At 26.0% G+C, this 26,446-nt stretch overlaps 7 protein-coding genes across 8 annotated transcripts in view; all 7 read left to right on the plus strand.

The window, feature by feature from the left end:
• Nucleotides 1-326: 326 nt before the first annotated feature.
• On the plus strand, nt 327-4,192 carry DZIP1 (DAZ interacting zinc finger protein 1). Its single transcript, XM_017898247.1, has 9 exons — nt 327-447; nt 511-875; nt 1,012-1,380; nt 1,468-1,584; nt 1,637-2,683; nt 2,788-2,968; nt 3,056-3,587; nt 3,704-3,824; nt 3,893-4,192. Exons 1-9 carry the CDS (start codon nt 327-329, stop codon nt 4,190-4,192), a joined length of 3,153 nt encoding a protein of 1,050 aa, XP_017753736.1.
• Nucleotides 4,193-5,158: 966 nt separating this feature from the next.
• Nucleotides 5,159-7,413, plus strand: LOC108546333 (Zinc-finger protein interacting with CP190). The gene is made up of 5 exons (XM_017898352.1): nt 5,159-5,843; nt 5,957-6,160; nt 6,257-6,678; nt 6,745-6,932; nt 6,999-7,413. Exons 1-5 carry the CDS (start codon nt 5,159-5,161, stop codon nt 7,411-7,413), a joined length of 1,914 nt encoding a protein of 637 aa, XP_017753841.1.
• Nucleotides 7,414-12,082: 4,669 nt separating this feature from the next.
• On the plus strand, nt 12,083-16,593 carry LOC108546295 (uncharacterized protein DDB_G0287625). The gene is made up of 5 exons (XM_017898305.1): nt 12,083-12,237; nt 14,964-15,553; nt 15,629-15,795; nt 15,957-16,143; nt 16,276-16,593. The coding sequence occupies exons 1-5, from the start codon at nt 12,201-12,203 to the stop codon at nt 16,465-16,467; spliced, it is 1,173 nt and encodes a 390-aa protein (XP_017753794.1). The 5' UTR covers nt 12,083-12,200; the 3' UTR covers nt 16,468-16,593.
• A 1,465-nt stretch (nt 16,594-18,058) lies between these two features.
• On the plus strand, nt 18,059-19,783 carry LOC108546260 (succinyl-CoA ligase [ADP-forming] subunit beta, mitochondrial; the record flags this gene model as incomplete). Its single annotated transcript, XM_017898248.1, has 6 exons — nt 18,059-18,324; nt 18,394-18,556; nt 18,630-18,897; nt 18,976-19,280; nt 19,392-19,511; nt 19,583-19,783. Coding segments are annotated over 6 exons (1,323 nt in total), but the record flags the coding sequence as incomplete, so codon positions are not given.
• Nucleotides 19,784-20,377: 594 nt separating this feature from the next.
• LOC108546272 (succinyl-CoA ligase [ADP-forming] subunit beta, mitochondrial) lies at nt 20,378-23,728 on the plus strand. Its single transcript, XM_017898261.1, has 7 exons — nt 20,378-20,458; nt 21,374-21,633; nt 21,706-21,868; nt 21,942-22,206; nt 22,295-22,599; nt 22,694-22,813; nt 22,905-23,728. Exons 1-7 carry the CDS (start codon nt 20,393-20,395, stop codon nt 23,073-23,075), a joined length of 1,350 nt encoding a protein of 449 aa, XP_017753750.1. The 5' UTR covers nt 20,378-20,392; the 3' UTR covers nt 23,076-23,728.
• Nucleotides 23,729-24,516: 788 nt separating this feature from the next.
• On the plus strand, nt 24,517-25,213 carry LOC108546340 (PCNA-associated factor). Its single transcript, XM_017898359.1, has 4 exons — nt 24,517-24,553; nt 24,779-24,847; nt 24,936-25,057; nt 25,132-25,213. The coding sequence occupies exons 1-4, from the start codon at nt 24,517-24,519 to the stop codon at nt 25,180-25,182; spliced, it is 279 nt and encodes a 92-aa protein (XP_017753848.1). The 3' UTR covers nt 25,183-25,213.
• A 556-nt stretch (nt 25,214-25,769) lies between these two features.
• The window catches only part of Cand1 (Cullin-associated and neddylation-dissociated 1), a 6,230-nt gene continuing 5,553 nt past the window's right edge, over nt 25,770-26,446 (plus strand). Inside the window, exon 1 of one of the 2 annotated variants that reach the window (XM_017898271.1) lies at nt 25,770-26,050. In XM_017898271.1, the coding sequence (XP_017753760.1) occupies nt 26,009-26,050 (42 nt within the window). In that variant the 5' untranslated portion in view covers nt 25,770-26,008. The remainder of the gene's footprint in view (nt 26,051-26,446) is intronic. The other variant, XM_017898270.1, reaches the window with a different exon arrangement.

Consider the following 26,446-nt stretch of genomic DNA (forward strand, 5'->3'; position numbering starts at 1 on the left):
CCTATTTCTAAAGTTTCCAATTATAATTGAGAATATAAAATATACACATAATTGTAAAGCATGATTTTTATACACATTACACCTGTTAAACTTTGTTTACGTTTCCTTCTAACCTTTAAAATATGTAAGAACAATAAACAGTTATTTTATTTGTTATTTCTTCTTATAGTAGAACTATTTATTTGTAAATACAAAAATGATGACGCTAATAATACAGTTTGCATTTACTGCATTTTATAATTTTTTATTACTAATTAATTAATAGTTGTAAAATCATATCTAAAAATAATGTATAAATACGTATAAGCCGACTTATAAATACAGTAATGGCATTTTCATTTCGTATTGGCACGAAATGGTGTCATGATTTTCCGAAATTGGCAAAGGAATCTGGATTTTATTTCAATATGCATAGATCCAGAGTAAGAGTAGATTGGAATCGTATAAGTATGTACCATGACAAATATATGATGATTTTTAATAAATATATCTAAAATATATTCATTCTAGGTAATATAGATATAGATCGAATTATAAGAGAAAGAGACTTTCACTCCATTGATGACAATATAAATAATGTAATAGATTATTGTTTAGAAAGTGAATATGATGTTAAAATCTTGGACCCCAATTTCGTAAAACTTTTTTGCCTTGCACAATTAGCAGTTGAATATTTATTATATTGTAAACAATATTTAGATCATAGTGTAATGATATTAAAAGATGAATTAAGATTAAAAATTGAAGAAAATGTAAAATTGAAAAAAGAAATAGCTAGTTTGGAGGAAGTAGTAAAACATATAAAACAAAAAGCAAAAGAAAGGAGTAAATTAATGGAAACTAAAATTGGAGATATTAATGGGGAAGTTCATAAAGTAATAAAATTATAATTATTACTTTATTTTAAATAAAATTTTGTATATTTTTTTCCAAAAAAAATATTCATTATAATGATGTAAAAGTGTTATTTTAATACCTTATTTTTTGCATAAATTATTACAATTTTTTCAGTGTCCACATTGTCCAAAAACTTTTATATCCCCTATGTTTGTAAGTGCCCATATTATACGTCGTCATGCTTATGCATCAAATTTATACATGACTGCTTCTCCTATACATGAACATTATCGCAGTGAAACTGAAAAGTTACATAATGAAATAAAAAATTTGAAAGAAAGATTAAATGAAACAGAAAGAGTAATAAGAAATGAGTCTGAAAAAATTCCTGAAAGAAAAATATTAGAATATGATAAAAGGCAAGTTGAAAATGAAATTGAAAATCTTAAATACAGTAATAATAAATCTAAAGAATATTCAGAGTATAAAGGATATCAGGAAGAAATAAAAAATTTAAAAACTATGCTTTTTGATGAAATACATGTATGTATAAAGTAAACAAACTTAAACAATTTTTTATGCATGATTTATATTATAATAACAATAATAATAAATAAATAAATTGAACAGAATTTAAAACAAAGAGAAAAAACCATGTATGAATATACTTCTGAAACAAATGTTCAAGCATTAATAAATCAGCAAGAAAAGGAATTTCAAAAGTTAAAGAATCAACTTTTTGAAAAAGTAAGTAGAACAATTTTTTATAAAACAAATATGATAACTTTTTTTTTAACAGCTTACTCCAGATATAGAAAATATGCATGCAAAATTATATGCTCAAGAAAATTATTGGAAGTCAAAAATAGAAAAATTAGAAAATCAACATCATAAAGATGTTGAGAAACTTACCACAGAATTAAAATTAACACAGAATAGAGCTGATGATATGAAAACCAAATATGAAACAAAAGTTAGTGATTTAGAACGTCAAACTGCAAATCAATCAAATATTTTAATTGAACAGAGTAAACAATTAAATTCTCTAACACACGAAATAAATGTTTCACAATTAAATGAAAAAAATGAAGATGTTGAAAATAATTCACCAAGGAAGTACAGTTCATCTAATATAATTGGAAATGATACAATCAATACTACAAGTTCAAATTTATCAAGTAAAATATTTCCATTAACAACAGAAAGTCAATTTTTAAAAAATATATATACCTTGAATCCTAAAAATAAATCTATTATTTGTAATGATAAAAAGAGCATTAAAGAAAGGAATACAAAAAGTGCAAATAACACAGACTGTAATCATATAAAAATTGACGAAAAAAATTTAGAATATGATAGTTCAAGTTCATCAGATTCAATATTTGAAAAAAGAGATAATTATGAAGATACAAAATATAATTATTCAATTACAAAAAGTGATTTAAATGAATCTGGTATAAGTAAGCTGAAAAATACTTTTAATAACAGTATGTCCAATGAGTTTTTATCTAATATCAAAAATACCAAAACATTAAAATCTTTAGAAGACAATCTATCTTCTGAAACAAACTCGGGATCATTTATCTCTGATTCAAATACAGAAAGTGTTACTACAATTCACAATTCTCCATTACATGAAAATAAAACACATTCACCGCGTTCTTCAAAGTATAAAAGAACAACAGAACATGGATCATTTCATAGAAAACTACAATCTAGTATAAAGGATGCTTTTGAACAGAAATTACGAGATTTAGGAATAGATCCAGAATGGCAGGGAATACCAAAAGCAACATTCAAACAAAAAATGGATATTTTAAAGCACCATCACAAACTAACAGCAAAAGTAAGAAAAGCATATATAAAATATTATCTTCTTACCTAAAATTTATTTTTTAATTACTAAAACTTATATTGTGTATATAATTAAACTTAATTAATTATCTACAGAAGACACTAAAATATCATCAAATTAAACTAAAAATAATTGAAGAAATTCTTGATAAAATATCTAGGGAGGGAAAAATTACAGAAAATATAAAACAACCAAAAAAATTACCTTTACATAAACCAATAACTAATGTTAAATCGATGGTGACAAAAAAACTTAGCAATGAACAGGATCCTGGTAATTTTTATGTTTCATATATAGATGTAATTTCTTTAAAAAAAATGAATTTAATCATTTTTTTTTTAGATTATCATATTTCTACATTACAAGAAATGACATCAAATAAATTTCATTCTACACCAAAAGTAAAAGATTTGATTAAAGATATAATTGAAAATGAATCAATACCTACGAAAGTTACAAAAACTTCAAATTTTGAAACTATAGAAAAATTGGTACAAATGTCTCCCAGTGTAATAAAATCTTCAGAAACTATACAACATACAAAAAAGACACAAGAGCCTCAAATAGGAAGAGATTCTTTGGATAAAATGAAACCTTTACATGGCTTGGAAACACTTACAATGCTATCAAAAGATAAAGTTGTATTAAGTAATAAATCTGTTGAGAATAATAGTATAGATAATTCAAATGTACAACAGGAATTACAGAATATTTTCATATCTCCAAAACATAATAAAAGTGTTTTAAAATCTACAATTGGTTCAACAAGTAGCTTAACAAAGAAAAAAGTTATTTTTGATTTAACAAATAAAGAGAGTAGAGAATCATATTCTGATGATGATAAAACAGGAGTAGAAAATAAAGAATTAAATGAAAATAATTGGAATACTTCAAGGTGAGTTATTCATTCATGTTTCATATAGGAAATAAATAGTGATGTTGTCTTTCTAAATAAATTTTTATTTGAAACTATATTTAATTTTGTATTTACTATAACTATATTTTATTTAGTATTTTCAATGAGAAAAAGCATTTGTCTCAATCAGAAGGTTATAGAAGTTCAAATAATATCATACTTAAAACTGCACAAAGTGATAAAATAGCAGAAATATCAAAGAAACTTGAAGCACAGGTAAAATATTATAGAATATTATATTATTTAATGCTTAATGACATCTACATATAAGTATTTTATTTCAGCTAAATATGGTAAGACAAAAGCCTGTAGGATCAGTTGAAACAATATTTTCTTCAAAGTACATGCAAAATAATGAAAATCAAAATAACAATAATGAACAAATCAATTCCACTAGTATAGGCCCTCTTTTAGTAAGTCCATTTCAAGCGTCTATATCAAATTCTAAAAAAACAAGCGATTTTTTACCGCAACCAGCGCCGCGTAATTTAACAAATAAAATGTCTGAAATTTTACATACAGAATCTATATCAGAAATGTCAGACTTAGATTCTGATATAGATAAAATCTTAAAATTAAATTAACTCAAGATTAAAATTCATGCAACTATATGTGATACTGTAATTTTAATCTAGACAAGTTATACAAATTTACAAGTATGTCCACTTTTTAATGAAAAAAATATTTTGAAGGTAAAAAGTTTTCTGTGAAAAATGGTATACTGTAATGCATACAATAATTTTTTTGTTTATTATCATAATCTAGTCTAATAAACCAAAGAAAGTTATCATATAATACAATTGATTTTTTATGTATTATACATAATTTTTATTTATAAAACGAATAAAAATAAAAATATTTTTTATGCTAAAAAATTTCTTTGTAAAATCATACATAATAAACCATATATATATATATCAAATTATGTTTCTTTTTAATCATTTATTTTCATAATACACATATACTATTTACGAATGAACTATACATATGCGCGTGCGCTATATGCAGCATGTACACACATTTATAGACGTATTAACTGTGTTATATGTAACTATAAACATGTTATTTTTATAACTTTACAATATAGAAAACATCTTTATTTATTCAATAAATTATTTATTATAAATCAATATTTTATAAAATATTAAAATACTGTAAAGAAAGTCCAATAAAATTGTATAGAAATACAGTAGTTTTATAGATGTATCATACATCACATGTATTGTATTATGTGCAGGATCACATTTAATAATTTATGATTTATATTTAAACAAACAAATATTAAATATATTTTATCATTTTTTTATTGTTTTCATAATACAAAGTGTGGTTTTTAAATTATCCCGTATATAAGAATATTATCGATATGTTATATTACAAAATATAATAGAGGTTATATTTGAAATGCACTATCAAAGAGTAATTTACAATCGTCGTACAAAATGGTCACATTTATGTTTGTTATTTATTATAAAGTAACAACATATATTATTAAAAGAAAGTTAAGTAATCGGTTTGAAATTTGTATAAACTTTTAATGACAAAACAAAATGATGCCAATGTCTAATATATTTTGCTTAATATGCAATATAAATGTTGATATTTCATCTTCTGTAAATATATTTTCTACATCCTTTCCTCGTCACGGAGAATTATTAGTAAATTTTGTATCACGGGTACTTCGTGTAACTACTTCTGAATTACAAGATCCCTATATTTGTTCACAATGTTATAACTTATTTCAAATGTTAGAACAAGCTCAGAAAACTGTTTTAAACATACGTTGTGAAATTTTGAAAATTTACCGTACTACTGAAAGAAGAAAAAATATTAAACAATCAATAAATAGTGATACAAAATTGAACATGAGTACAAATATGGCATTGGAAGAAAAAAAGTTGAATAATAGTGATGAAACCCTGAAACGGATATCAAGTTTACAAAGTACTCAAATTGATGAAATAGTACAACAACAATGTGTTCAAGATAATATAGTTAGTCAAGATATAAGTAATTCAAATACAGACAGTGTCATGAATACAAAAATTGTTGCAGACTCAAAGAAACATTTAAAAAAGAAAATAATTGATTATAACAAAGCAGAGAATATAAAATCATTTAATTATGATAATACTTATCATGATATAAAAAAAGATGAAATTTTAAAAAATGATATGATTCATAATTCAATAGTGTTAACTAATGATGATAATGTATGTAGTATTACTTCACAAGGTAAAATAGAATTATTTAAATCTATAAATGAATGTAACATTTGTTCCTTTAAAACACATAAATTTAAAATTAGTATTAAAAATATACAGAAATATTTGTTTACATTTGTTTAGCAAGTGTGCATGCATTAAAACTACATGTTGGAGAAAAAAATGTGATTTCTCTAGTAAATTCTGAAAAGAGTGAATCCAAAAACCCTCTCAGAACAGATTCAATATTTTGTGACAGTAAATTACAAGTACAAAATATTAATTTTAAGTGGAAAGAGATAGAAGAAAATATTAAAGAAATAAAGGAAAATGCTGACCATATAACAGGTGATTCCTTTCATTATCCATAAATTTAATTTTAATCATTTATTCAGTCATTAATTATATTTTTTAATTCCTTTAATTCCTTATATATGTATATAGCGACAACAATTGATCAAATAAAAATACCTATAAAATCAGGAGAATTATCAAAATATGATTTAAAAGTATTAAAATATTCTTGCCCTACTTGTGATAAAAGATGGAAAACATCAGCTGAATTAAAAACACATATAAAAACACATTCAACGTTAAAACCATACATGTGTGAAAAGTGTGGTCAAGCATATAAACATAAACATGCATTAGAAATACATGTTGGAATGCATAATGGGATAAATCCATTTCAGTGTAATTTTTGTAATAAGTGTTTTACACAAAAAGGTGCACTTATGAGACATTTACCAATACACACTGGTGAAATGCCTTACCAATGTGAATTGTGTGGTAAAAGGTTCATACATCATACATCATACAATATGCACAGATTATCACACAGTGGAAAGAAATCTTATAAATGTCAAGTATGTAATAATTAATACATATACTTTTATACATATAATGTATATCTAAGAAACTCTATGTTTTAGATGTGTGATTTATCTTTGTTTTCAACATCTCATTTGAAAAGGCACATGCGAGTTCATACAGGTGAAAAACCATATAGTTGTACAACATGTGGAAAACGTTTTGCAGAACGATATAATTTGCTTGCTCATCAAAAAATTCATGATCCATTTGAAAATAAAACAAAACAGATTAAAGAAACACAGCATCAGTAAGTACACTTAAAAACTTTTAATTTCTATGTGGTATCCATTTATTCTAATTATTTTATTTGTAGATGTAATTATTGTAATTTGATATTTGAACAGAAACAAAGTTTAAATGATCATATGAAATATCATTCTGATATAAATGAATTTGATCTTAAACGATCACAGTGTACAGTTCTTCAAGTAGAACCAGAAGTTCATGAAGTATCAAAGAATATAGATTCTGAACATAGTGTACTACAAGAAACATGGATTCAAATGAATCGTTCTAAACTAGATATTATTGATAATCAAGCGAGATTTGTACTTTTACAAAATCCTTTACCTCAAATTGATGAAAATTCTTTTGCAGTTACATTTAGTGACCAAAAGGTATCCTTGGGAAGTACAAACTATAATACAAATTTACAAGTAATCATAGAACCATCAAATACAACACATTTAAGCAATAATCTTCCTCCTATTGACAAAATGCACATGTGACTACATTGGAACATAAACCTTAGATTTTTAAGAATAATTCATATTTTAGCACGTTTTAAAAAATATTTTAAACAAACCATATTATTTTTTAAAATGTACACATAGTTATTATTATATTTTTTAAACTTAATAGAACATTATGTGAAGCAACTCTACACAAATAAGTACAGAGATAATAAATATATATATCTTGTATCAATTGAGAGTTCCTTGTATAAAAGTATTTCTAACAAAATGTGTTCATTTTATGTAGAATTAATTATTATTTACCAATGGACTGTTATTAATAAAATTTATACAAAATAAACATATATAAAATTAAAACTAAAAAGCGATTAATAAAATATGATTATACAACTTTATGTTTGAATATTTACCTTATACCTAATGAGTAATATTAGTTGAATTTTCTGTCATTTGACTAGGCATTAAATCTTTCCACGAAGAAACACCATACATTCTTAATAAGGTTCTTCTTTGTAATGTAGAAGTTGATAAAGATCTATAAATTTATATATATCAAAAAAGTATTACATGTAATAAGTAATATGAAAAAAATTGAAACTTACTGTTTCATTTCATCAATGATAGGATTAATCATTGCTGGAATTGCAATTTTTGAAAAATGATTCAGCTCAGATAAAAATTTAGGTTTTTCAAATAAATAATTTGTATATATTTCATAAATAAAATTAATCAATCTATTAAATGCTTTAACATAATCATCTGTTAGTAGCTGGAAAAGTATCTTCTATAATAAATTACGAATTTCATTTGCTTTTATTAAAAATGTTACCACTAAAGAAAAAAATCCAGGTTTATTCACATGTTGGTCTAAGTATATTTTTCTTGATTTCAGTATTAATTTAGTATAAAAATCTTTCATATGTTCTGGTTTTTCTGTTTCTGGCAACTTAAAATAAATCATAAATTTGTATTATTTTATTTATAATTGAATTTATTTATTAATTGAATGCAATATTAATGTCAAAAGAAAGAAAAAGTAAATTTCTTAATACGAACTCTCTTTGTTAATACTTCTTCACTAGAAATTGATTCACTGAGTTCTGCTGTAGACAAATACTCTGATCCTCGTATCAGTGTATCACGACGATGTAGTAATTTTGCTTGATGTCTTTTACGTTTTAATCGTTCATCTTCCACTATGACATTTGCATGTTCATCTAAAATTACCTACAAACAAATTTAATTATCGTGATGCACTGATACTTTGTGATGTAAATTCAATACTCGTAGTCCTTTGTGTTCATGATATAGAGCATCATAACTTTTTATTTCTGAATCAATTTCTTCCTGAAATTTAATATGATGTGATGCTCTTTCTTCCATTTCTGTTATACTTTCTTCTTCTTTGATATCATTTAATGTTTCATTTTCTAATGCAATATCAAATGTTGCATCATTTCGTTTTGTGAGATATATTTTAGAAGATAATTTAAGATCTTTTATAATCTATAAACAAGTTTACAATAATAATTATAGTGTCATAATTTTAAGTACTATAATAAAAATACAAAATTATTCATACATTATTTAAAATTTCTTGAATAAAATTTAACTCGCTTTCTGTAGTCATTGGTGGACTTCCTTCACATAATAAATCTTCTTGATTGTCTTTAGAACATGTATAAACATAAAATTTTTCTTGTATCCATTCACGATGGATTTCTTCATTTTTTGTAAATACAAGAGCTACTTTAATGTTAGAGTATCGTTTATTCATTTGAATAGTTGCATGTAAATCCATTTGCGTGATACCAATCTTGTTCTCTAATTTTAAGGAAATAATTTGATTGCGGTCTACATAAATATAAATTAATATGTTGTTATTAATTAATAATATATTAACAAATATTGTAATAGAAAATTTAATGTATCTAACTAACGAAAACCATAGCTATTTCCTAAATTTTCTTGAATTGCTAAAAACTCTCCACGACGAGACATGTCATTGAATTCTTCTCTGTTTACAAAAATATAAGATTGATTTTCAGTTTCATGGTCCTCTGACTTCTTTGTTGTATACCATCGACAATATTTTACCTATAATAAAGTGCTACCTTAGTTTGATGTATTAAAAACTAATTAGGATATTACCTTTTTTGATAATGTTTGAGCAGAATGAAGAGCTAAAGACAATTTTCTTACTGCACTTGGACCAGTAAGTATTATCAAAGGTGGACTCACTTCATCATATGGTGTTACATGTAAGTCAATTTTAGGAGTGTTTAATTGTTCTAACAAAGTTAATTTTGTGATAGTACGAGCAGCTGTTAAATTTACTGGTGATGCAAATAAAGTTACAGCAGCAATCTGTTTAAATAATTTCTATGATACCTTCAGTTAATAATTTTTTGTATTTTATTGCATACTTTTTCTGAAGTAGATACATCAGTACCATCGATAATTTGTATACTTGGAATGGAAAATAAAAGTACAGCTTTATAATTAGGCCATTTTGTGCAGCCATTACCTCTGAAATCTATCTCTTGTATTAACCCTTTAAAAATTAATAATTCTAACAAATCATTGATTCTATTGAACTTTAAATCTATCACACGTAAGCTATATGCATCCTAAAATTTTAGAGAAATTCTTTGACATTTTATACATTTGATTAACAATTTCATGTTATTTACGATTATATAAAAATTATTACCTTAAAAAATTCTAAAGTAGATAATTTGTTATATCCTAAATATAATTTTCGCAAATGGGATAAAGTATTTATACCATAACCAGGTATAGTGGATTTGAATGAAAGTATACAATTACCTTCTAAATTTAATTCTTGAATATTTAGTCTATCCAAATTTTCAATATATTCGATTAAATTATATGATAAATTTAAATACTTCAAATATCTAAGAATAAAATATGCATAATGTATAAATGAAGTCATTTTGTACTTAACTATATGACAAAATATACTAACTTCAAATTTTGCAAACCATAAATAGTTTCAATTGCATTATGTGATAAATCCAAGTGAACAATACTCCAGAAGTCACTAATGTCACACATTTTTGATATGTAATTATATGATAAATTTACAAATGTTAAGTACCAAGGTGGTGAAAAATTTAGGATAGTATTCATTCTATTATGTGCTACATTTAGATACATTAAATAAGGAACTCCTTGCAGAGGTGATAAATTTGAAATATAATTATATGCAAGATCAATATATTGCAAATAACGATGATAATTTAACATTGTAATATTTGTAAGTGACTGTAAAAGAATTTTTTTTATGATATTTGTTTAATAAAATAAATAACTTTTATAATATTAAATAGTATACCATATTTCTCATGATACATTTACTTAATATGTAAAGACCATTTTCAGGAGACTTAGTTAAAAATGATTTTCCTATTGCTATTAATCTGTCAGATAAAAAACCACAGAATTCTAGATCATCAAATAATATATCTTTAAGATTTCTTAATTTCACAATAGGTGCTTTATCATCATTCCATAAATTAACATCTAAAGCATAACTACCCCAATTACTTTCAGTTGCACATTCTATCATCTTTTGATCTATTGAAAGTGATATTTGATCAAGTAATGAAAATGACAGATTGGTCTGTAAAAATAAGTAAATTGTAATTATTTTAATTATATTACAAAATGAAATAAAATTTATGTTGAATAAATGTTACGCTAGAAGAAGAATCTGATGTAGTTGACATTGACTCTTCAGATACAATTTCATATGATACATATCTATCTTCCATAGATCCCCAACTCATATCACTATGTGACAGCAAATCTGAGTCATCTTCTTCAATAATTACATCATCTTTTTGTAAAGGTACTTCTGGAATAAAAATTCTGCCAATTGCATTTTGGGCAAGTAATGATTCAGAAGAAGAAAATAAATAAGAAGACTGCAATTAAAATTATAGAAATTAATTTTTATATGAATAATATTAGTTTTATTCTTCTAAGTATCTAAGCTGAATTATAATTTTACTTTTTTATTATCCATTATTCCATATGAAATATTAATTATTTATTTTTGCATTAACTTATTTTAATCAAACCATTATGCAATCTATTGTTTTTTAACAAATGAATAAACCTAGGGCTATTAAAGGTAATAACATTAAAAAAACTATAATATATTATAAAATTTGTAATCATTATCAAAATAGTTTCATTTATAAAGTAATAACATCTATGAATGTGTAAAATGCATAATTTTACACGTTTAAAAAACGCGAGAAATCTATTGAACAATTGCAAAATCTGATTTGTAATAATTATTATTCATTCCATTCAAAAAATATAATTTAAGAATTATATTTACTCATAATATATACATTTAATTTTTATAGATTATATAAGGTTACATACGTTTATAAAATTTGCTTATAGTACAGTGTTTTATTTATATCTAAATAATACAAAAAAGAGGATTACAAAAGTAATATACATCATTTGATAAAAAATATATTAATTAGATACTTTAGGATACCTAAATTCAATATTAAAAATAAAAAAATTGTATTTAAATTAATTACAAAAACTAGAGTTTATACCAGTTCAAACTTTTCGCGGTATGGAAGAAGTGACAATTTCCGGTATGATATGACGATGCTTCCTGCAGCTGGCCATTTACGTTCACTCGCGATCGGTGCGTCGTGTGGTATTGTTGCGTATGATCTGTGGTGACGTTATAGAAATAATTTGAGTGATTTATTTGCAGTCCTCGTGTATTTCGCGTTAAAAAAAGAGACAGAAACAGAACGAACATAATGTCTGAGATTGACGCGAAAGTGAACATGTCGCTTGGTAAGTGGCCAAAGTCTCGAAAATTTAGCAGTTTTGCTAATAATCCTGGGTGAGCGTATGGCTACTGTTTCTTCTTTTGCACGAATTCAAAATGGCGATGAAATTATACAACGTAGATATCCACATTTATTTTCGTTCGTTTAATACCCAATGGTAATAGATCTCAAAAAAAGAGTCGGTGTCAACCAATAAGCCAACTTTTGATACAGGATCATTTTGTCTCCCTAATTAATTCTTAAGCAAAAAGACACATTTTAATTGATGTTTACTTATGGGAGTACGTGTGCTGTCTTTTGATCCCTGGAAGAAAATATCTTCGCCATTTATAATGGTCGAGTAACCTATATGGTGATGTGTATTCATTCCGGATTTTCAAAAAAAACCATTCAGTTCCGACCGTATGCACGCAATAGGAATGAAATAGATACAGGTTTCTACTAATGAAAGATAGTAACAAAGAAGAAAAGTATAGCCGCCATGAAAGATTATACAGTCTGGGAAAGTACTATAAGTTACGTAGGATTGGTGGAGAGGGATTTCTTTTGACAATAACACGACAGTTTATTGCATGGAAAATTGACGAACATGAACGGGACATTTTTGGACAATAACGCAAACGAAGTTGTGATTCATGCTTCACGAAAAGAAGTCAACTTTCTCGTTACGTGGGATATACGTTTGCGTAACTTTAGTCGTATTTTTATCTCTGCTATCATGTTCCTCGAGTTTCTCTTTGTTCATGTGAAGGACTTGAAAAGCTATACCATACGTGAGATAAAAGCACGCTGAAATTTTCAAATCTATTTTATTTTCAACGTATCATGCGTTCTATGACGTGAAAATGTACGAAATATTTGTGACAAATAATAGTCGCCATTGAATTCGAAAATTTAATTAAATTATGAAAGAAAATGATATTTATATTGACAAATGTGTAATCCAGAATAATATCTTTACAATTAAATATGTTCTATTTGTCACTTAAAAGTATGTATTATACATAAATGAATACTCCATGATATATAAAACTATTATTTAGAATCAGCAGAAGCATTTTTTATTAAACAAATTATCAAAAGTTAAAGGCCCAACTGAAAGTGGTTGTTTAAACAATAAAGGTATATAAAACTACAAGAAGACTCATCCATTATTAAATATTTTAACTGAATCAGTTATTAAATAAAATAACTGGTTTTCCTTCATTTGGATCTAAATTTTGATGTCATCTATTTCAACGAATGAGAGCAATTTTACATAAACTACAAACTTTTATCTAGAAGCAAAAAAGGAATGAGAAAAATTATTGGTTTATGATGCTTACAAATGAAGAGTTTATATTAGACAAAAGAAGACAACCTTTAAAAAACCTTACTTTTGAAGAAAATCAATATCTATCAGAAATCGTGATATGCTATTGCATCACAAAATATTTATCCAATTATAATTTTGTTAAGTATAATTGACATTACATACTAATATTATACAAAAAACAATATAGATAGTTCATTTCTTTAATCACTGAATAGTGATTATGTTCTTTATTTGGAATGGAAGTGAAAGGACAAAGCGAAACTGACCACATAGTATAATTGATGTAAGAAATTATATTTTGAAGATATACATTGAATCAAAGGATAGACATATGAATAGAAATATGTTGTACATACAAATATAAAAGTTGTGAAGAACTCTTGTATGAAGAGTTGTAAAAATATGAAGAACTCTCAGTATGCAAGGAAATACACATAAAATCTATATATTAATAAATAAATAGTTGGAATATCATTAGAAGATTAAAATGAAAATTGCACAAAGAAAGTGGAAACATAAAGTACAGAAATTTGTACAAAATAAAATAAAGGATTTAATATATACAAAGATATATTACTAATTAATAATATATTGAAGAAAAGAGGATATAGAGTATAATACATATGGAGATTTGTTATTACTAATTAAACTAGCAAATAATGCTTTTTATATAAGCAAATAATTCTTGCTCTATAGAATAAAATTTTTGATTACAATTATAATTTTAAAGTAATACTTTATGAAAAACTGTATAAAAGATATTTAATTAAATTTATATCTATACATACACATATATATATATATATATATAAATTTATTTTATACAAAATAGTAGTATTTTAAAGTGTTAAACTTTATCATCTGCCGAATTATAATACCTTAGTATTTTTGTACATTTTAATTTAGTATAGTGGTCTTTATTGTTATTTTTTGTTTGATGTTATGATTAATAAATTAGTAGCATGTTTTAAACTTAAAGAGTAATTGATAAATACATGAGTCCCAAGTTACTGTTTTATTGTATTTAATTCAAACATGTTGATATATAGATAGATAGATAGATAGATAGATAGATAGATAGATAGATAGATAGATAGATAGTTAGATAGATAGATAGATATATATATATATATACACACATATGAATACCTAGATCATATCCAATGGGATTATTTTGAAAGTACATATACAAATTGGAAGAAAATCAGGGAAAATTAACAAAAATAAATACAGAAAAGATCGATATACTTAAAGGAATTAAATAGAAACTGAATTAGCCATATTGAGTTGTCCTTCAACATCATCCATACAAGAGGAAATTTTTCACATATTCCAGATTAAAGCTTAACACAAATTAACTTCATGCACTGGTAGGACTATGCTCACTAAACTTTGTGACTTTTCTTCCTTTTAAGATGAAATCATAAAGATGGAGAAAAAGGAGAAAAAGAAAAAGGCTGGGACTGCCAATGGAAAAGCTGGTGCTAAACGCACTAGAGGAAGTGCGCGAGGGCGAAGTGGAATCAGGGGTAGAGGTGCTAGAGTAAAGCGTAATGTTGGAACTGCAAAAAAAGAGCAAACATGGCAAACTGGGCAAAATAACAATAATAATAATAACAACAATAATGTGCGTGGTGGATTTGTAAGAAAACGTTACAAGAAAAATAGTGGTCTCACTAGATCACGAAGTAATTTAACAATAAATCAGAAACCTAATACACGAGGAGCTTTTAATGTTCGCCGTGGTCGCGGCAACAGATTTGGTTTGACTCGCAGTAGAAGTCGCACAAATTTGACTTTTAAACAAGGAGGCTTTTTCACTAATAATAAGACTCCATTAAAAAGAACAAACAGTCTACCAAATTTACGTGATCCAACATCAGTTCATAATCGTTTGGGATATCAGAGCCCTGCTCAGATTGCTTATCGAAATCGTGTTAAAAGAGCAAAACAATTATTACTGCAGCGACAAAATCAGAGATTATCTTTACAAAATCAATTCAGAGTAAGTTGATATTCTATATATCGTGAATTGTAAATATAATTAATATGGAATTGAATTGATTGTTTTTTTTTATAGGTTCCACAGGCTGGAAAATCATTGATATCACTTCAACAGAGATCCACGGATAGAAGACAACAAATTTTAACATCTCAGCGTCGCTTTACCACTGGTGGATTGCGATCAGATCAGATTGCTCGTGCACAAAGACGTGCGCAATATGAACAAAAATTAATGAGAATGAAGTATGCTTAAACATTTTATAATTTATCATCCTGAGTAGCTTACAAAAAATTCATATAAATATAAATACATATTAGCAGGACAATTATATTTAAATTCTTCTGTATCTTTAATTTTTAATTTTACTTTGTACTGAATTTATTGAATGAATACAATGTTCTAGTTCTTCACAATTAAGTACAAACTCAAATGTAAACTTCATGTGTACATTGGGAAATGAATACAGTCCAAATACGCATCAACGCCCTCTTACTCTTACACCAAGCCGAAACGGAAGTGCTGTGAACAGTTTGCGCCCATTGCCAAGAGGACGATCCCCATTTAGACAAAGCGTACAAAGTTTGAATATGGTATGATACATAAAAATCGATAATAAAAATATTATGGGTAGTTATGGTTAAAAAAAAAAAAAAAAAAAAAAAAAAAGGGACTTGTACATAATTTTTACAATTTACTGTAAGGAGGAAATGTATGGATTTTAGGTTGGTCGATCACCTATGTTTAGCCAACAGCGTTCAAGGTCAAGGTCACGTTCCCGTTCTCGCACACGTAACACTCCATCATCAGACACAGGAGCGAATGTCGATGATCGCACTTTCAGCGAAGTCATGTATAGCTTGTCTGGAAATCTCGGTGTTACGGGAAGAACGCTTAATGATAGATTTAGTTTTTAAATTGAAAAAAAAAAAAATTTGTTTTGTATTTAGAATATAAGACTGTTGAGGCCAGAAATTTTATGCTTGAAACATAGATACAGGATATCGTAATTCTGTCTTATTGATTGCATTAATATTAAAATTGCATCATGTGAAAAGCTATTCATCTAACTCAAATGTTCCCAATTTTTCTTGTTTCTATTTCAAATAGCATGCAAATTATTTTTAAGTTCTAAAGTATAGAACATTTATATTTCAAAGTATTAGGTGCATAGAATTTATAATAAATTCAATATTTACATTATCTTGTATGTTTGACATTACCTTCTAATATTTTAGTATAAAAATTACATATGATAATATAATAAGTTGGCTTGCATTTTCTCCTTAAGAGATTTTTGTTATATATGTAAAGATGAAAATTCACAGTAAATTTTTGTATTAACAAGTAATCCTTTTAAACATAAAAAATAAATCTTAGTTTTTGTTAAGCTAATAAAATTTAATTCTTTAATAATTTAATAATATTTTTATTTTAAACTTATATATTTCGAAATTGCGATCATTTGGATATAAAAACTTTTTTTGTTGCACTTAATATATTTTACAGAAGAAAAATATAGCCTTAATAATACAAGTTTAATTTCTACATCTAGGAACAAATAATACTAGTAACAGAAAAATTGAATACTATTATTAAATTCGAACTACAAGAATTTTAGAAATTTTGTTAAGGACGTAGTTCCTAAAATAAGTCTGAGTTGAGGAATAAATTTATGGTATAGATACAAGGTTTATTCACATTTAGAATATATCGAATACCACGATATATGAACGACGTATATAGTTATAATGTAGTGTGTACTTCTTTTTGTTATATGTATTTAATAACTATAAGTGCTTGTAAGAAAATCGTAATTAAAGTACACATAGTGTATGCATAGAAGTATGTTGTAAATTGAGCTTTTATATTTCACTTTATTAACATAATTTAATACATGTATGTACATATACACACATACAAAAAGTAAAAAAATTCAATATTCATTACAATATAAAAATTTCGTTTAATCAAACGAATAATTTTATAGTTTACTAAAATTTATCATCCCACCGAATGTACTGCGATTTACAAGTTTTCTATATTGCGCGACATGGTTCGATATACGAATGTAATAATTTTTATGAAACATCCTATCGTGAATTTATTATTGAAATATTTTTCAAATGTAAACATCATTGTACAATCTAGCATTATAATTACAAATACGGTGTTATGAAATTTTGTATTCATCGCCTACTTGACTTTGCAAACTTTATAACATAAGTTTTATTCATAATTACAATTTCAATATAGATTGCTTTTATAAGCAGTTCTTTCAATCTTTTGCATATGAAGAAGCATTTCTTTATATACTTGGATAAAAGCTAAATAATTTTTTGTGTTAAACAAACTTCTTTTTTATAGCAATAAAATTGTTTAAAATTAATTGTTGCCAACATGTCCATCGGATTCTCGTCACTTACGTCAATTTACGCTCGAATAGTAGGAAAACAGGTAAATAGTGTATATTATAAGTAGTTATAAAATATCAATCATTAAAAAAAATATTTTCAGTTTTTAAATCGTATTTCTGTTGCTGTTCAACAAATTCGACATCTTCAAGTTCACGAATATGTTGCGTATACTTTATTGAAAGATGCTGAAATTCCAACTCCACCTTTTGGAGTAGCTAAAACTCCAGACGAAGCTGAAAAGATAGCAGCAGATCTCAAGACAAAGGATATTGTTTTAAAGGCTCAAGTTCTCGCAGGAGGACGTGGAGTGGGACATTTTAAAGATACCAATGTCAGCGGTGTTGTTATGTGTGAAACGTAAGTTTAACCAGTTAAATTAATTGTATTATTACATTTATTTTATATTATATTTAACTTAATTTTTAGACCCCAACAAGCCAAAACTCTGGCCAGCAATATGATAGGCAAATTATTAATAACTAAACAAACTGGAGCGGCTGGAAAAATTTGCAATTCAGTAATGGTGACCACACGTATGTTTCCACGAAAAGAATATTACATAGCAGTAATGTTGGAAACTTCTTTTGATGTAATTTTCGATATTTTATTAATCTATTCGTTGAATTTTTGTATTGAAAATAAAAATGAAATGTAATTTATAGGGTCCTGTTGTAATTGTATCTAAACAAGGTGGTGTAAATATCGAAGATATTGCCGCTGCGAATCCGGAAGCTATATCATATACACCAGTAAACATTATGAAAGGTTTAACACCTGAAGAAGTAAATCAAATTGTGGATAAATTAGGTATAGAAGGAGAAGGCAAAAAAATTACCTCAATAATTATTTGCAATCTTTACGAATTGTTTATTGAAAAAGAAGCTTTATTGCTTGAAATTAATCCATTTGCATTAGACATTTGTGGAGAATGTATGTCATAAGAAAAAATTTACTGAATTTTTTAAATTAAAAGCCATTGTCAATAACATAAGTATTACACATTTTTAGATTTTGCTTTAGACTGTAAATGTTCTTTTGACGAAAGTTCCGAATTTAGACAAAAAGAATTGTTTTCGCTACAGGATTTTTCACAACTAAATCCTAATGAAGTTCAAGCATCTAAATTTAATTTAAGTTATATAGCTTTAGATGGAAATATAGGATGTATGGTAAATGGAGCTGGATTGGCAATGGCTACTATGGATCTTATAAAATTGAACAGCGGAATGCCGGCTAATTTTTTAGACGTGGGCGGTACTGCTACTGCAGAAACAGTAAAGGAAGCTTTTAAAATAATAATCTCTGATCCAAAGGTACTTACATTTTTTTTTAAATAAAATCATGACATTTTCATATTAAATCTTTTGCTAAAAAACTTTTTAAAATTACATGTAATATTTCATACAATTTCTACATATTTTCAGGTAGAAGCAATTTTCGTAAATATATTTGGTGGTATTATGAGATGTGATATTATCGCGCAAGGTATTACCACTGCATCGAAAGAGTTAAGTTTGAAAGTTCCAATAGTTGTGAGACTGCAGGTAATTAGTTGAATATTCATAGAGAAATATTGTATGCTGTTAGAGATTTTATTGATATGCTCATCACATAGGGAACTAATGTAGAAGAAGCAAAAAAATTGATACACGAAGCACGATTAAAAGTTATTTCCGTAGACGATTTTGCTAAAGCTGCGGAAGCAGCTGTAAAATTGGCTTTAGTGGTACAAGCTGCAAATTCCATGAATTTAGACATTTCTTTTACATCTAAAGAAACACCTACAAAAAACACGCGGTACGTCGGAATAAAATAAAATTCTACATTTTTATAAATATAATCTAAAAGATATCATGTAATAATTTTGAAATATATGTAACTTTTTTTATTCGTTTATATGTATATTAATCATTTTAAAATCAAACAAAACTTGTAACGTTGTAAAATGTACAAAAGCTATGAACACTTATTACCTTTATTCTTTTTATGTTATACAAATTTGTGAAGATGTAAAGACTTATATTTATAAAAAATAAATTCTTTTTTCGAATTTATGATGTAATAATTTATTCTTAAAATTTTTAAATTTCGTCCATTTTTAATTTATAATTATAAAATGTTTCAAGATTTTAGTATTTCCTTTAATACTTATTGATATTAATATATTTTTGAGATTTTAATTCATAAAAATAAAATTATATGAAAACTTAATAAATGAATAAAATATAAAATATATTGTATTCATATCCTCGATGTTAAATGAAGATGAAAATTTTCTAGCGAAATTTGCGTAATATAAAATAGTGCTGCCATCGTGGGTTCCGCTCGTGGAGTTTGCGTCATGTTTTTATAGGAAACGTCAAGAAAGGTGGGGACATGAAGGCATAGCTTACACTTCGCAGTCCACTGCCACTGCTTTAGTAAGATGGCTACCATGTTGTCTCGGGCTATCTCACTCGTTGAAAATATTACCCGATTCAATGGGTCGAAGGTATGTTAGCTGCTTCATTCTTATTGTCATACTATTTTATTTATTTATGGAAATTCATATTAACGTATATCCTTTAATTCCATTTCTTTAAAACCATCAATATTTACGCCAATGATTCATAAATGGAATAATCACCATATTAGATGTCTGTAGTCTGCTAAATTGGGCGCCAGGGTCAGACTATTCGAAGCCAAAGATTGTGGCCTTGCACTAAACCTAATTTTTTTACGAAATACGAGTATGACAGTTGTGTAATATAAGTGTGGACATCTCCATAATTAACCTTTGATTCGTTAGTCATTGATTCTAATTCGTTTATTCGTATTTAATTAATAGTTATTAAATTATGCGAAAATGAATAATACTCGTCAAACCACGAAGACTTATCATATTTCTCGAAAATTTGAAATTTAAATAATCGAATACTAACTGTATCGATTTTGTCTTTTTTTTTTTTTAATTGTTTGTCATTTTTTTGTATCTCTACATTGTTCCATCTTAATTATTTTTTATTTATTATTTACTTTTGTTTTAGTCAATTAAGATGTTTATTTATCTAAAACAAAATAGAATACAAGTGCCAAGGATGTGATTACAAGTATTTGGGTCATTACCACTGATTGATCTTTGAGTTTAGAATATTTTTAAGTCTGAAGGTTTAAATCTTATTTAAAGTTCAAGAACTATAGATAGTTTTGTTTTCTATAATGTTTTCAAATTTACTTTTTTACTTTTAAGATTTTATAATATAACTTTATATTAGAAGATAATTATATTTATTATACTAAATATAACTAATTATTTAATACTACACTATATTTAACTATTATTATCATATACATTATCAATAGATATATGTTATATAAGCTTTATTTGCTATTATTTGCTGTTATTCCTGTTCTTTCATTCATATAGATACTGGGATGCAAAACCAACTTAGTAAAGCAACCAGTCAGGAACTTAAATGTTCATGAACACATCAGTTATAGTTTATTAAATGAAGCTGGAGTTCCAACTCCTAAATTTGGTGTTGCTAAAACTCCAGATGAAGCTGCAAAACTTGCTGCTGACTTGAAGACCAAAGATATAGTTTTAAAAGCCCAAGTTTTAGCTGGTGGTAGAGGAAAAGGACATTTTAAAGGGACTAATATCAGTGGTGTAAAGATGTGTGAAACGTAAGTTATTATATATATGTATATATATAATAACAAATATATGTCCTATACACTATATTTATTTCTTTATAGACCAGAAGAAGCAAAAAAATTAGCAAGTCAAATGTTAGGGAAATTGTTAATTACTAAACAAACAGGTGAAGCAGGGAGAATATGCAATGCAGTAATGGTAACACAGCGAATGTTTCCTCGTAAAGAATACTACCTTGCTGTCATGATGGAAAGAGCCTTTGGTGTAAGTTTTTGAATGAATATAATTTCAGTTAATAAAGTAACAGTACATCTAATTAAAACATTTTTTATTTGAGGGTCCAGTTATAATAGCTTCAAGTCAAGGTGGTGTAAATATTGAGGAAGTTGCTGCAACAAATCCTAGTGCTATCATGTATGAACCTATTGATATTTACAAGGGTATTACAAAAGATCAAGCAGAACGTATTGCTGTTAAACTTGGACTTCAAAATGTTAAAGATTATATTTCTGATATCATTATGAATTTGTATAAAATGTTTCTTAAAAAAGATGCTCTTTTATTAGAAGTAAATCCTTTAGCAGAAGATGTTAATGGACAATGTAAGTTCAATTAAAGAAAAAAAGTGTAACTTACTGTACATTATAAAAAGTAACATTTATATCAAAAACTTTATTTTTTAATATATAGATTTTGCTTTGGACTGCAAGTGCAGATTTGATGATAATGCTGAATTTAGACAAAAGGAATTATTTTCTTTGAGAGATTGGACTCAAGAAGATACTAAAGAAGTTGAAGCTGCTAAATATGACTTAAATTATATTGCACTTGATGGCAACATTGGCTGTATGGTAAATGGAGCTGGTTTAGCTATGGCTACTATGGACATTATAAAATTACATGGAGGAGAACCAGCTAATTTCTTGGATGTAGGTGGTGGTGCATCCACGTCTGCCGTGAAAGAAGCATTTAAAATAATTACATCTGATCCTCGAGTAAATATAAATTTTTATATTTAATCTATAAGAAAAAACTGTTCAGTTTAATATTATTAAAATTAATAAATATTTCTCATCTATCTCAATATAGGTTCACGCTCTCTTAGTTAATATATTTGGTGGAATTATGAGATGTGATGTTATTGCAGAAGGAATCATTGCTGCAACTAAAGAACTTAGTTTAAAGATTCCTGTTGTTGTGCGATTACAAGTATATATAATTTTAAATGCATATAAACATTTTATTGAAACTAACAGTTGAGGTACAAATTTAATTTTATTTAATTTTATTATTATTTCAGGGTACAAATGTAGACGAAGCAAAGGCTCTTATCGCAAATGCAGGATTAAAAATTGTACCAATTGATGATCTTGATGAAGCTGCCCGAGTTGCGGTTAAATTATCAACGATTGTTAAATTAGCACAATCTGAAAATCTTAGCGTTAATTTCGAAATACCTTCAATTTCATAAGTTTAGTGTAAATTGCAATTTGCATATTATCAAAAGAATTATCAGGATATATTCACATTGCTAAACGTTTGGATCAACATTTGAAAGTAATAACTAGATTAATAATTTCGAATGTCATTTCTGTGCTGTCTTTAGAGTAACATTTGAATAATTCTTATATTTATATTATAAGTGGAATGGAAAGAAAGTTCATTGAAATTTTGTTTTGCTTGATATTTTTAACATTTATATTTTCTCCCTAAAATGAGAAAAAATATGAACACATGTTTCATCACGATTTTATATATTTTAAATGTTGCAAACAGTACTAGACAATCTATTCAAAATTAATATCACTTCCTTTTCAATGCAAGCACAAATTCGTTCCCAAGAAGGACACAGACTTCTTTAAGAATGTAATTTATTGCTTACCCAATTAACGGGTTTCTGTGATTCAGTATTAAAATTAAGTTACATAATGTACACTTACGACATAGCCATATTTTTTGCACGAAAGTGTATTTTACGTTCTTTTAAAGTTTATAAATGTACTAACAAAGTACACGATTATTGTCCAAAAACGAAACATTTTGTATAACCATCCACAAAAAAAATTGTTATAATTGAGATATTACGCGAGATATAATTACTATATCTCACATAAAAAAAGAAAAGGGCCTGTTTAATGTAATATAGATATATGTAGTTATATGTATACATATATAAATTATTTTACGTAATTTTAATTTGTTTTTATTTTGTTAATTAATTAAAAGTAAGTTTCACAATGCTTTATTCCTTGAAATATAGTACTATTACGAAATAATGAGATTATAAAGCATCAGTATTACAACGTGATGTCATAATGACGAAATATCGTCAAAAATTCATAGTATAATTTAATTTCTTGAAAGTAATTTGTATAAAGAAACTTATCAATCAGTAAATGTAATGCTACTTTAAATACAACATAAAAATATTTAAAATAAAATTTTAAATATTCCTCCAAATGCAAAATTATTTGAAAATATCTTTACTTAAGTGAAATTGTTACGAGTGGCAATAATACTCTTTTTAAATAAAAATATACTATTGTTACAATGACTTTTCATTTATTTATAAATTTAATTTGAAATATTTAAAAATAGACGATGCAATGTTTGTAATATATTTTATATTAAAGTATTACAAAAATATATAATTTCATACATTGAAATAATTATAATTTATAAAATCTAACGCGTTTAAAATAATTAAGATTTCTATGTTTTAAATTATCTATTGTTTGTAATTTACATTCTTTTTAAGTTGGCTTTCCTGCTTGATGTCACGCAAGTAGTGTGATTGGCAATAAGAATTCATACCTTATTTTTTGAATACCGTATAGTGTAACGAAGTCTCTTAATGTTATTTGATCTTTTACCTCTTGAAGTTTTAAATATAAATTATTAATACTTAAAAAATGGTGAGAACAAAAGCTGATCGTGTTCCTACAAAAGGTAAGAAAAATTTGCAAAAATTCAATTCATTCGTTAAGTTCTTCCAAAAACTTCTATTGTTCCTTTGTTTTCTTCACTTTCAGTTACACTTAATCCTGGATTTAATTTTTTACTATTATATTTTATAAATATTTTACTTTTACTCAAATTATCTTCTATCTTTTAATTGGTTTATCGAAAAATTGTCATTTTTAATAAAATTTCATTAACAATTATTATTTATAGCTGTTGGTAGCAAAGCACCACATAAATCTGTAAAAAACACACCTGTTAAGGAAACAAGTAAAACTAAAGGTACATTTCTTAATTTTAATAAATTAAGAATATTAATATTAATAAAATGATTGAATCAGGAAGTAATTAAATAAAAATACGATTTCAGGAAAGAGTTATTCAGGTGGTAATCCATATCATCCAAGACAAACTCCAGAGTGGCAAAAGCCTATCACATGTTTTCTTAATCAAAATTCTTTGAATGAATCTTCTGATATTTCAGAAATTCAGGTAAATAATAAAAGTATTATTAATGGATTTATTTACATAACAAAATATTAAATAATACATTACTGATATAATAGGAAAATAGTGGTGAAGGTCCTAGCAAAGAAGGAGAACATGAGTCGAATTAAAAATGTGCAACGACAATGTTGTTAAATTATTACAGCATTATCTCATTGTTATTTGTCAGTACAAAAAATTATTTATTTTTTTTTAAAGCAATGTAGATATAACTATTTTATGTTTTGTCTTTAAATAACAAAGACCTTTTAATTTTAACTAAGTTAAGACAAGTAAAAGATAAGAAAAAGCAGTAAATATTTAAATTATAAAATTAATTTAAGTATACAATATGAACATCTAAAATGTGATTAATATTGTAAGTATAATTACGAAGTTTGAAACGACAATGTTGTAACATGTTTTAATAAAATAAGAAGTGAAGAAAATAAACATTTATTTTATTCTTCAATGAAATTAATCTTTTTTCTTTGAATTAATTATAAAAGTTGACCAAATATAATCTTTTGTATCAAACAACTATACGTTTCCTAAATTGAAAAAAAATTATTATTTGAATTTTATTTAAAATATTACCGTATCAAAAATACTATTTACTTTACGTAAAATTCAACTCACTAGGAAGAAATCGACCAATCGTGAAGCTGTATTCCGATGTTTCTTTTAGGCGGTTATTGTTCCGCTGGGTTTTGGAACGCAATTACTATCCAAATTTTGGCAGTCCAAGTTGCGGTAAAGATTCGCAGTATTGAAATGCTGCCGACAGTGAAATTTCATTAAAATACAGTTTCTAACGCGATTTTTTAACGAATAAACAGAATCGAATTCAGTGTCGTCTGCTCCAACGAAACTTCGTAATTTTTTTTTCTTTTCGTTTCATTATAACGTAGAATATTGGAACGACAACTGTAACCGGCTGTAAAAAAGTTTTCAATCATGGCTAGTGTTTCTTATCAAATTGCAAACCTACTGGAAAAGGTATGTAACATGTTTTTTTGAAAATAAGTTAAAAATTCTTTCCTTATATGATTTAAGGTAAAGTTAACGAGAATGTTAATACTTGACCTGATGATAATATTGTACTTTTACATAACCTCGCTTTATTATTAAAAAAATATGCAACAATTCCTATAAGAACCTTTCTATTAATTTTTGGTATAAGTTACTATGCTATGTTTGTGTAAAATAATATATTTTTTTGAAAGATACAATATAATATTTTATTATTATGCATTAAATACACAAATGTACGTTTTTATGAATTCATTGTCAGCAAGAAACAAAGGTGTTTTCAGCTGTCATAAATTATATATATATGTATATATATATATTATTTTACAATATATATACACATATATATATATATATATATAT

Source organism: Eufriesea mexicana, unplaced genomic scaffold, assembly GCF_001483705.2.
Source record: "Eufriesea mexicana isolate 0111107269 unplaced genomic scaffold, ASM148370v2 scaffold657, whole genome shotgun sequence".
Classification (NCBI taxonomy): Eukaryota; Metazoa; Arthropoda; class Insecta; order Hymenoptera; family Apidae; genus Eufriesea; species Eufriesea mexicana.